The sequence below is a fragment of the Eutrema salsugineum genome, unplaced genomic scaffold (genome assembly GCF_000478725.1).
Source record: "Eutrema salsugineum unplaced genomic scaffold, Eutsalg1_0 scaffold_6, whole genome shotgun sequence".
NCBI classification, from domain to species: domain Eukaryota; kingdom Viridiplantae; phylum Streptophyta; class Magnoliopsida; order Brassicales; family Brassicaceae; genus Eutrema; species Eutrema salsugineum.
In genome coordinates this window covers 14,271,805-14,283,790 of record NW_006256547.1, presented here as the reverse complement: position 1 = coordinate 14,283,790, position 11,986 = coordinate 14,271,805, and the positions used below count along the sequence as shown (strand labels likewise).

At 44.3% G+C, this 11,986-nt stretch overlaps 2 protein-coding genes across 2 annotated transcripts; both read right to left on the bottom strand.

Annotated features, from left to right (window-relative positions):
- Positions 1 to 1,239: 1,239 nt before the first annotated feature.
- On the bottom strand, positions 1,240 to 3,556 carry LOC112083516 (uncharacterized protein At3g60930, chloroplastic-like). The gene is made up of 3 exons (XM_024151545.1): positions 2,941 to 3,556; positions 2,216 to 2,886; positions 1,240 to 2,025 (listed from the first exon to the last, which is right to left on the bottom strand). Exons 1-3 carry the CDS (start codon positions 3,554 to 3,556, stop codon positions 1,240 to 1,242), a joined length of 2,073 nt encoding a protein of 690 aa, XP_024007313.1.
- A 5,607-nt stretch (positions 3,557 to 9,163) lies between these two features.
- On the bottom strand, positions 9,164 to 9,937 carry LOC18012612 (ubiquitin-conjugating enzyme E2-17 kDa). The gene is made up of 4 exons (XM_006395963.1): positions 9,865 to 9,937; positions 9,633 to 9,760; positions 9,421 to 9,528; positions 9,164 to 9,316 (listed from the first exon to the last, which is right to left on the bottom strand). The coding sequence occupies exons 1-4, from the start codon at positions 9,935 to 9,937 to the stop codon at positions 9,164 to 9,166; spliced, it is 462 nt and encodes a 153-aa protein (XP_006396025.1).
- Between the last annotated feature and the right edge of the window lie 2,049 nt (positions 9,938 to 11,986).

The window sequence follows — 11,986 nt, the reverse complement described above, 5'->3', positions numbered from 1 at the left end:
GCCACTTCGGCACATTCTCAGCTCATTTTGAATCTCATTTTGAATCATCTACTGATTTCACGTTTACTTTGGATTTCTAGTTTGTTCATTATCGCTTCGGCTAGTGTCTAATTTCTTTCTAAATCAGCAACTTATTTTAACAAGCTCGGATTTTTAAATACTTTCACTCATCACTTTGGCGAGTAATCATACCACTTCGGCATGATATCATGACCTGATTACCTCGGACCTTTGTTGGTCTTCAGTTTCAGTTCGGCAAACTAAGCCTCCGAACGCCTCGTCTCGTTGCTGGCCACAACGGGGCAACAAATACAAAGTTCTCTAAACGGACTTTTACCACCTTTCCTAGGACTAGGGTGCAAGTTACATCCTCTATGGATAACAATGAAGCGCGCTATACAAATATAACCCCGAAAATGTATCAGGTCGCCACGGTTTACTATCGCACACGAGAATATAAGTCGAGACCACATCGCTTTTTCTAAAACCGAATTAAACTCTTAAAACCCGTATAAACATACTCATCCTCTCGGAAACACCGGTCCATAGTCAGGATCGATAACACTTCATCCTTCGCAAACAAAAACAAAACGCCTCGTCGTTTACACGGCTCGGCACCATGCAAAGCAAAAACGCCTCGTCGATTACACGGCTCGGCACCATGCAAAGAGAAAACGCCTCGTCGTTTACACGGCTCGGCACCATGCAAAGCGAAAACGCTTCGTCGTTTACACGGCTCGGCACCATGCAAAGAGAAAACGCCTCGTCGTTTACACGACTCGGCACCATGCACGGCAAAAATGCCTAGTCGTTAAAAACGGCTCGGCGTTGCTACGAAAATTTTCTGCAACATTATCACTTAAAATCTTTCCAGCATCACCTAAAGGATGTTCCACAAAACTAACTCCCAGCTCGGGATTAAGAATCCAAACGAGATCCTTAAACGACTCAACCCTTAGCTCGTCTTTCTATCGATTTCGAAGAATTCGGTTAAGGAAGCAATCAAAATCATTCTCGACAATCTTCTCTAAGCCATTGGTTTTCACAGATATTTGCACAAGTCATTAAAAATAAGTGCATCCAAACGAAAAACAGCTAAAGGAGAAAATATATCCATAAGCAAAAATAAGTGTCGGGTGGATAAAGCCGTCCAGGCACCGGTTACATAAAGAGTTCAAAAACGTACAAAAAACCTAAGTACAAAAGCATGAAAGACGAAACATGGAAAAGCAGAGGGTATCAGGCCGCGGACTGCGTCTCACGTTCGGCGAGGAGGTTCGAGAGGACTGGCGTGCCCGCGTTTGATCTGTTTGGATCTACCACGCCTAAGTTGGCCGCTGTCTCTTCGAGCGGCTCGTTGCCGAGGGTGGTGTCGACCGAGTCCGGCGATACTGGAGAGTAATACAGCTTGCCCCGAATCTCGGAAGCAATACGCTCGTACGCCTCGTCGTCGGCATACTCACTCTCCCAGCTTTTCAACTTCGCCTCCTCGTCGTCAAGCGTCAGGGCGTCCGGCTTCTTCAGGTCGGCAATCATCGCAAGATTGCCCTTGATCTGTCCCAGATCGTTCTCATCATTTTTGGCCTTCTCGAGCTTGACCAAACCCTCCTCCACCTTGGCGAGGCGTTCCTGAAACTTCGCAGTCAGCTCGCTCCTCGCCTCCTTCTTCGCGTGTTTGACCTTGGCTTCGAACAGCGCATCCTTGGCCTCGATACGCCTTTTAAGCAACGCCACCTCGGCGCTTTTGGCTCTCATTGCTTCCTCCAGGCGAATCACCGAGGCGGAAACTTTGTTGACGCCTGCTCGGAGAACTATCTTCTCCTCTTCCAACCTCGACACTCGGGTCATCGCCTCGGTGAGTTTCCCCTTCGCTGTCGTGGCTTCGTTTGGCACCTCTTCCAGCTTCACCTTTGACGCCGCGGTCTCATTTCGGGCCTCGTCCAAACGACGCTCGACCTTAGACAGATCTGCCTCATACTCGGCCATCAGGTCGTTAATGGCCGCGACAAACTGCAGAGAACGAACCTGCGTTAAACACTTCGTAAAATTCGCGAAAATAAAGGAAAGCGAATGGAAACGTACCTTGGTACCACGCTGTGCCATCGCGCCATATGACCTCGGCCTCCTCAGCTTCTCCAGAGGAAGACGCGTGTTCGCGTTATTTACACGCGAGAACATGACTGCAGAAGCGTCGGGTCGTCAACAACCAACTTACGCGCGGCGGGGTCCCGGGCGTCGGTTTCCGCCTCTTCTTGGACGGCTCGTCCTTCTGAACGGCGACGCATTTCCCCTTGTCAGTAGCCGAACGTTTTCGGCTAGAGTCATGCTTTTGGACAACCGAAGTCGGTGGCCTCGTTGACTTCGGGAGGGCCAGGATGGCGGATTGCGAAGGAGTCTTACTCCGTGCCGCCAAGCCGTCCCCGGACACCTCGGGGATAATTTCGCCCGTTTCCACCTCGAGCACTACATCTTTCTCAGCCGCCTCGGCAGTGTCGCCTTCTGCGGCTCGGATCATCACATCCCCTTCCCGGCTCGGAGGGTCGGGTTGAAGGACGGCCTCGATCTGCGCTGAGACCGCCTCGGCTTGCGCCAGAACCGCCTCGGTTTGTGCTGGAACCGCCTCGGTTTGCGCGTGAGCCGCCTCGGCAGCTCGTCTAGCGGCTTTCTCTTCCTCGCGCCTCTTCCTTTCTCTAAGGGCGATTACCACCATCTTCTCACGGGTATCTCTCAAAGAAATTGAGGACGAAGAACTGACGGGGACTCCGGCAAGGAGGCTCGCGCTTTTTCTACTCTTTCGAGGGTGAAGTTCTTTCTCCAATTCACCTTCCGCACCGAAAGAGAGTCTCGAACAGTAAAGAGGTCGTCGGGAATCGGGGGAAGATAGCACTGAACTGCAAAACAAAGCAAAAAGGAAAAATCTTCAGAAAAGGAAGAGGATACCAAAAACAGTTCCGAGCCGAGGCAAAGCTTTGGGTCGGCTACCAAGTGGTCCCCAAGCGGTCTTGGTTCTTTGGACGTAATTCTCGCCGACCGACGCCTCGTTCACTAAGACGTAGAAGAAACGTTCAGTCCAAAACTGATCCTTTCTGGGAAAACCGCCGATGATCCGTCGTTTCGCCGTGTTGGAAATATAGTATCTATTTCCCTTCGGAGCTTTCCGGATTTCCAGCAAGTTCAGCAGGTGATTCAGCTCGATGTCAACTCCGCACTCGAAGCTTCGAACTAAGATGCCAATCATATGCCGTAATCCCCTCAGCATGATTTGCCCAATCGAGATCTCGTGTTTCCAGAGATATTCAAGGATCACTCCGGGGATCGAGAACCAGAGGAAGCAAAGCTCGAAGAACGCATCGTACAGAGTAAAATGATTCTCTGGAGGCTTGTCGGCTCGGTCGCTCTTCTCTGGAACGACAAACTCCACCGCCTCAGATATCCCGAAGCGATGCCTCAACGCCTCGAGCGACTCGAGGGAGCAAAGCGTAGAGCCAGGCGGGTCAGGTTTTTGTCTCTTAACTCTTGGTCCTCGCCCAGATGTGGAAGCGCCTCGGGATGCCATGAGACGTTCCAGCTCACGCTTCGCCTAGAATAAGTCAAAGGGAAATGCCTCCTCCTCGGGTTTGACTGCGGCGCAGTTGATGCCTTCATCAGGAATAGGATCCTGGGGACGGCTCGTCGAAACCGACGGCTCGTCACCTGTAGAGTCGACATCTAACGGATTTGCGTGATTTAACGCTTCGTCAGATGAACTCTCGGCGAAACGGATGCCTCGGAGAATTCTGTTGTACCTCTCGCCTCGGCGTCTACACGGCTCGACTCGTAGTGAAAAAGTGAATCCAACGAATCGTCGGAGTGGCTCGACATAATTTACGACTTGTACAGAAATTACAGCACGACTCGGCGAGCCTCCGCCGGAAAAAGATCTAGAGCGGCGGAGACCTCGGAAACCCTAGCCGGAAAATAAATAAACTAGAGAGAGAAAGAAGAGAGAAGGGAGAACTACCTTTAGAAAAAACGAGTGAGTCTGAAGATAATGAGGAAGAGTAAAGGAGCTCACCCATTTATAGAAAAAAACGAAGCGCGTGAATTCTACGTGAACCTCGGGAACTGTCCAAACAGCGCGTGGGATCCGCAGTGAAACGGCTAGATCAAACTGCGTCGGTCACACGCGCCAATAGATCAGGAGTCTTCTCTCGGAAGACCAACGATCTAGGCACCCAAGCTTTCGACCGGTATCTTACCAAAGTAAACGCCTCGTCGTTAACGAAACGGCTCGGCGTTATCTCTCTCTTGAAACGCCTCGTCGTTAACGAAACGGCACGGCATTATCTCTCTCTTTCAAAATGCCTCGTCGTTAACAGAATGGCTCGGCATTATCTCTATCTTGAAACGCCTCGTCGTTAATAGAACGGCTCGGCATTATCTATATCTTGAAATGCCTCGTCGTTAACAGAACGGCTCGGCATTATCTCTATCTTGAAACGCCTCGCCGTTTATTCGGCTTGGCATAACCACCATCAAATCGCCTCATCCTTAACTCGCCTCGGCATCTTCGGTACCCTTTCGAAACACCTCGGCACCCTCGGCATTCCTTGGAAACGCCTTGGCGTCTGCACTCCCTAAACACCTTATCTGGGCTTACGTCATAACAGCTTGGCTCGATGGTTTATCTAACGGTCAGGAGTAATGGACCTCGTCATTCTCGCCTCCGAAACTGACGAGCTGGGGGGCTAACTGTTGGGGTCGGTTTTCACCCCGCACAGATAAAACCATCCCAAAATGACTAAGTATGGAATGTGGGAGAGCCGTGGCCACCAGATGGGAAAGCCGTTCTCACCAAGGCAAGAGGGAGAGCTGTTTCCACCAAGACAAGCGGGAGAGCCGCGATCACCAAGTGGGAGAGCCGTGAAGAAGGAGAGATGGGCCGAGCCGTATTATAAGAAATGGGCCGAGCCCCTCTCTAACATACCTGGGCCGAGCCGTGCCGCGGTGAGGTGGACCGAATCATGTCTCGACTAAGGTGGCAAGTGGGCCGAGCCGTGGAGAAGTTAGATGGGCAAAGCCGTGGAAAAGTTAGATGGGCTGAACTAAAGCCTTGAGACACGAAGCCCATGAAAACCCTAGGCGAAATACAAAGGCGGTGAGCCGCACGAGGCGATAAAGAAATATTCTGAAAATCTCTCCCGAGATTCTCGGCTAGGCGGTTCGAAGAATTAGTATAAATAGATGATGTAAACAATTCACTCTGTAACTTTGGCAACCCTAAGCAATAAAGACTAAACACTTTACAGCAAGAAAAACTTTCTTTCGATCTTACTGTTTTTGGCGATAAACCCTAGAAGTTTCCGATCCCTAAATTTTTCCTTAGACAAATGTCTGGCTGTGCGAGTTTTGGCTCACACAACAAGGGACTGTGTTATTTAAGTGTGGGGGAGGAGTTTCATCCTTTACTAATCATGTTTTCTCTTTTCTTATTTTACACTTTGAGTCTTGAGTCACATTCTAGTTGCATATTCATGTAGTCTCATCTAAGTGCATATAAAAACCCAAAAAATGGAAAAATCTGAAAAATTTTCACAAAAAAATGATCATGTAGTTGCATTCTCATTTTTAGGATTGAGTCTAGATTGCATATGCATGTAGGTTGCATCTTGCAGGGAGTAATGATAGGTTTTCTAGAGAGTACATCACTTTGAGAACTTGAACTGAATATGCTTGTGAATCTTTTTCTGTGCTTGCAAAGTCTGAAATGATCTGAATCTGAGAAGAAAGTTTGAATTGAACTCAACTCTAATTAAGTGAAAACCCTGAACTTGACTTGAAATTATCATTTGGTGCATTGTTTGAACAAGCTTGTGGATACCAATACACATATTTGAGCTAGAATCCTGTTTTTACCATCCTCTTCGTTAGCTCAAATAGCTGAATCTGCATAATAGATCAGTTTTCCTCACCCTGAACCCATCCTTCTTTCAAGCCAATTGTTTGTGTGTGATTGAGAGGCCACCTTGGACCAAACTTAGCAGAAAGTGTTAGGTTTAGGGCGACAAGGGCAAGTCTCATTGAGTGCTAAGTTCCATCATCAAGGAGCTGAGAGATTTGGCAAGAACTAAGTGTGGGGGAATACCATGGTGAGTGGAAAAAGGAGAGATGAGTGGAAATAAAAGGAGAATGGTGAGAACTAGGGTATAGAAAAAGAAAAGAAATCAGTCTTGGAGTTTTGAGTCAAAGAAAGTGAGCTCTAGTGTTTTGAAAAGAAAGAGTCTAGCCTCTAAGTGAAAAGAAAAGAAGCCAAAGAGCTCAAATGTTTTAAAAAGAAAAAAAAGAAAGAAAAAAAAAGAGGTTAGAGGTTACAAAAAAAAGTGAAAAAGAGCTATGGAAAGTTTGAACTCCAAGACTTGTGTATGAAAAAGAAAAGAGAATCCCCTAGTGAGAGAAGAATGAGTGTGAAAAGTAAGCAAGTGAGGAAACTTTGAGTAGAGTGTGGGGTGGGATGAGTCTTTGCCCTTGTATGCATAGGTTGCCTTTTACCTTTAGCATTCTGCCAAAGTTTGGTCATTCATAGAGAGATCCTTTTGCTGCATTGAACCCACTCAGGCATTGATGAGATCATTTTAGTCTCATAACCTCACCCTAGCCAAACTATGTTTGTTTGAACAATGCATCATTTGATCCACTTGGTAAAAAGCTTAATGAATGTGAAAGAGTTGAGAGAGAGAAGAACTTGTGGAGATTCCTTGTTGAGTTGATATATACTTAATGAATCTGAGTATGGCTTTGCATTGCATAATTGAGCATGAACTTGAATTCTCATTGTGATCACTTCTCTCAAAAAGGAAATGTGAACTCCCATGCATTCAACCTCTCTCTCTCATTTGTTCTTGTTTGCTTGAGGACAAGCAAAGGACAAGTGTGGGGGAGTTGATATGTTCATAAAATGCATCATTTAGCTTTCATGTTTTAGTCCAAATCATGTCTTATTTCATGCATTTTAGGTCTTTGGGTATGATTCGTTTCCTTGGTCTAGTTACGTTCTTAGTAGCTACTTGTTACAATAAGTTTGTGAAGTGATGTTCACTTACTTTCTACCTTTAATTTATTACAAAAATTAAACAAGTACTTGCAATTAAAATAACTAAACTAAAGAAAATATCTTATGCGCAGAGCCGTGCATTGTAGAAGGCAATACTCGCAGTCAGGTGTATTTGTGCCATCGTAATGCTCATCTACACACTCCGATATAGGTTCTTATTGTAGGGTGATGGGAAAGGACCAAAGGATACCCCACGTATCTTGAAACAGCCCTAGAGCGAACTCCCATACGTGACGTATAACGTCGTGCGCTAACAGCTTCATTTCATTAGCCGCATAAGGGACGTGTAGAGTGAATACATACGTGAGGAGTTTTTTAGCCCTTCATGGACGTCCGACGCAAATTTCAAACATGGCACATGCGAAAGTAGCATGTTTATCACATGGGACAAGTCGGTTAAGCATTGTAATCGCTGAATACAATTTTCGCTCACGCACGGCAACTCGTGGATTATAGGCGCCAAGACAACGCTCAAAGAATGGGCGGTAAGGGTTGTTAGGGGATACGTTGATCGGTGACTCAACCAATCGAGAGATGTCTGCAGACCGTAACACGTCGTCGGTGAACGCAATGGCTGTTCCACGGTTTCCTGCACGAATGAAGGGGCCAAGATGATAGGAGTCATCCTCAACTAGTTTCTTTACTATTAACCCTAAAACATCATCGTCTAAGTAGTGCATTGTTGTTTAACTGTGGTGAAGAATAAATTTGATTCGCTTTATTTGTAGATAGCGTGGATAGATATATAAATGTCCTAATTCGTGGTTGGTATAAAGTTAAGAGCCACTTCAATAACTGCTAAACTGACTCCAACACGTCGCACTACATTATAAATGAAACTAGTTTCGGGCACTTTAATAAAAGCGAACTGACCATTATTCTTAAAAAATGGGGGGTAGAAAATGGTTACGTGAAATATTTACTAAAAGGGAGAACACTATTATATTATTTTCAACCGTATAATAAATTCTCCACCCCCCAACCACACACCAGTGAAGTCCATATATGAAGATTTTGCTTTGTCTTAACAAAACTTGCCTCCTTTCCAACGAAAACAAACCCTAAACCAAACATAACAAACCCTAAACCGAACATGACGCTCCCAGACTTGCCTGATGAAATTCTTATCGAAATCCTCAAGAGGCTCGGCAGTGAAGCATTTTGGCGACTCGGACCATTTGTCCGCGCTGGAAAGCGCACCCTCCGGCTTGTTTTCAACGACGATGTCCTCAAATCTTCCAACATTTATGCCCTTTGCTGTGTCCCCAGCGACATATGCCCTGGAAAGGAAAAACGCCCATTCTTTCTGAAATGTTTGGCGAGTGGAAACCCTGAGGCAAGATACTGGGAAGCCCTGAGACTTGCAACCAGAGGCGCAGATCTCATTGCAAGTAGGACCATGCTGGAACCAAATGTTCCCACCGACGCTCTCTCAACCCTGGCGTCGGCCATGTTCAGCGTTTGCTTGGGTGACCCTTGTTCCGCAAGCCAAACATTGCAACTGTTGGCAACGCATCACGGAAGTCTACAGTCAGAGCGCGTGCGACAATTAGGTGAAAAGTCAATTCTTGAATTTTCATATTACGGAACTGCATACATGGATACATACTCAAACTCATTTTCATATCCAAACGACGACGTCATCAAGCTGCCTGATTGTGCATTTGATCATTTCGAACCTGCGATCCGAGTACTTTGCAATGGTTGCTTCATAGATTGGTGTGCTAGGCGTATCTGCGAAATGCTTTAAAAATAAGTTTATGGTGTACACCTTCTCAAGTGTACACGAGTATGTGTAGACTATATGAAGTGTACACCTATATTTCATTTTCAGTATGTAATGAACAATCTTTTGAATTAATATTCGATGACTTATGTTTCATGAAATCCTTGGACAATTTATGCTTGGACAATTTATCAAATCCTAAACATAAAAAGCATAAATTGATATTAAAAATTTAATATAAAGTCATAAACTTCTCAAGAAAAATACGCTAACAAAATAGTGGTCTTATTTTTTGGAAAAGAAATAACACAATTCAACAAACAAAGTTAATAGAACAATTCAGGAGTTCAGGCTCCTCCGGCGTGCTCCACCGTCCATGCAAGTGCAGTGGTTTCAAAAGCAGCCCTATCTTCCGCGTAAATCCTAGCAATTTCTTCAACAAAAAAGTGTCCTTCACTTATTTGGGGGGCAGTTAACATTTGGTGTATTTCCGTCAGTACCTGATTACATAGACATGTATACACAGTTAAGCCCTGATTTAATCAAAATTAAGATTATTAAGCAAATCACAATAACAATTTATTTCTTTCATAAGTAAAAATACATCATTAATGCTGTTGTTGGTCCTGAAGTGAGTTGGGTTCAACATCTTAAGAAAAATGTTCCCATAAGTATTAACGTTTGGGTGATACACTTTTGTTTTGAACATCACCTGAAAAAAAACAGTGTTATTAGTAATTGAAATCTTTATTGACTAAATCCCAAACCCTATAAATACAGCAATTTGAGAGAGCAATGATATGCTTCATTCCTTACCCTCGGTGGCGCGAAAGGGTAGTCAAGCGGAAAGTGAATGTCTAGTTTGAAAACACCATTCTCATAGGGTGAACCTTTAGGCCCCGTTATGATAGCTTCCCATTGATACAAGTCCTCACCCACAGGTCCTAATGAAATCGGCAAAACACTAATTAGGTAGATGATGTAAAAGACCGATCCTCAAAAACTAAAACTAAACTAAACCCCTATTTTCAAAAGAACCATCAAATACCTGTACTGAAACATGGACTGTTTTTCCTCTCCACTTCCTTCAATTGCAATGAGATCACTTTGGCAAAGTACATTTTTAGAAAGTAACTATTAATTTTCTGTGTAATCAACTTCTGCTGTAATTAACTTTTTCTGTCTCCGGAAACTTGTTTCACTGAAGAAGGCAGGGGACAGTTTTTATAAAGGACGACAGGGAAAACATTTTAAAGTAAAGAGAGGAAAACGAGTCGGTCAAACGGTGCAACAGGTTTCTAAAAAGGTACTTAATTATTTTTTGTCGTTTCCAATTTGATTTTTTTGGGTCACGTTTATTCCTCATACACTGTTTTCGTTATTGCGGTTTTCAAAAACGTAATGACTTGATTTTTGAAAAAATCGTTTATTAGTGCTGTCTTGTCCTACAATTTAATTTCAAAGACACGATCATTGTCCGTATTCTAGATAATGTTTTCTTTCTCTGCTATAGAACCATGTCTTTGATAATTATTTTGATCCAGAACCATGTCTTTGATATTTTTATTCCCTTAATAAGATAAACCCTAAACCCTACATCGTAAACCCTAAGCCGTAAACCCTAAACCCTAAACATAAGCCATAATGTGCATACACCTAAATTTATATGCGTACACCATATAAATGTAAACTTATACATAAGCCATAATGCGCATACATCATATAATGTAAACTGATTCATGTTGTCCACCATCACAGTGTACACAAATTGTGTCCACCGTCACAGGTGTACACAAACTGTGTACACCCTGTCCAGTAAACATCATAAATTTCATAACAAATATAACATAGTTCATGCCTTTCCAAGTTAAAATATAGGGAAACATAGTGTACGCAAGAAACAAAACCGAAAAACAAAGCGAGATCCCCACAAAAAAAAAGCAACAAGAGACACACAAAAAACAATGTGGCTCGCTCTTTCCTAAACACAACAAAAGACACAAAAAAGCCACACCCGGTCTACCCAATGGTTCCTTGCATTTTGCCCGGTTATGGCCGGGATTTCCACATCTCGAGCATTTGTTTGGCTTCTTTTTTTTTCGCAACCTGCAACAGCGTATATCAGTAATCAGTAATCAGTATGACTGGGGAAAAATAATGGTTTAGTGTACACTAACCTAAGGATACTCTCCTGCTGAAAGTTTTCTCTTCGTCGTAGGCCTTCCTGATTGACGTTTTGACTTAGGTGGCATAATATTCAGGTCACGCACCTCTGCTGGGATACGAATGTCGTCAGGGTCAGGCACTGGTAGGATTTTGCCACAAACTGTTGCACTCCAAATTGATTTCTTAAGAATTGGATCAACCAAACTACTGTACTCCACTTGCCGAAGCCTAGCCGCGGCCATTGCATGTCGGCAAGGGTATTTCAATGTCTGAAACTCTAGACATGAGCATGTTTTTTTTAGGAGATCAACAAGCCGCCGTACACCAAACTCAGAACTCACTTCAATCTCCCACAAAGAAATGCCTTGAACCGATAGTACAGCAGATTTTTCAAGCTGAAGGTTCATTAACTTGTCAACTTCTTCTGGAATGTCACCATCCATCTTTTGAATTTTCTCTCTTCTGCATTCAAGCCACCTACTTAACATTCGCCTGATAAATTCTAGCATTGCAACGATTGGACTGTCTCTTGCAGCGAATAGTGCATTGTTCAGAGACTCCGCAATGTTACTGGAGGTCATATTATACCTCTGACCAGAAAAGTGTGATCTAGTCCATGTACTCCCAACAACGATAATCAACATCCTTCAGCCTTGCGTATAGTTTCTAGAAATTAGAAACTGTGAACGCTTCTCCAGCCTTTCCGACCAACCCTTTCTGACCAGCCTTTCCGACCAACCCTTCATGACCGGAACCTTTGTATTTACCGTGAACATTTCTCTGGATATGGACAAGACATGCACCTTAGCTTTGGTAATTCCACCGTGCCTATCCGAGATAATAGTAAGATCAGAGGAATCTGGAATAATGTCTACCAACTTCTCAAAGAACCACCTCCATGTCTGGTCAGACTCTGCATCGACAACGGCGAACGCTATTGGAAAAACCTGGTAATTAGAATCTTGTCCACTGGCCGTTAATAGACACCCTTATACTTACCAGTC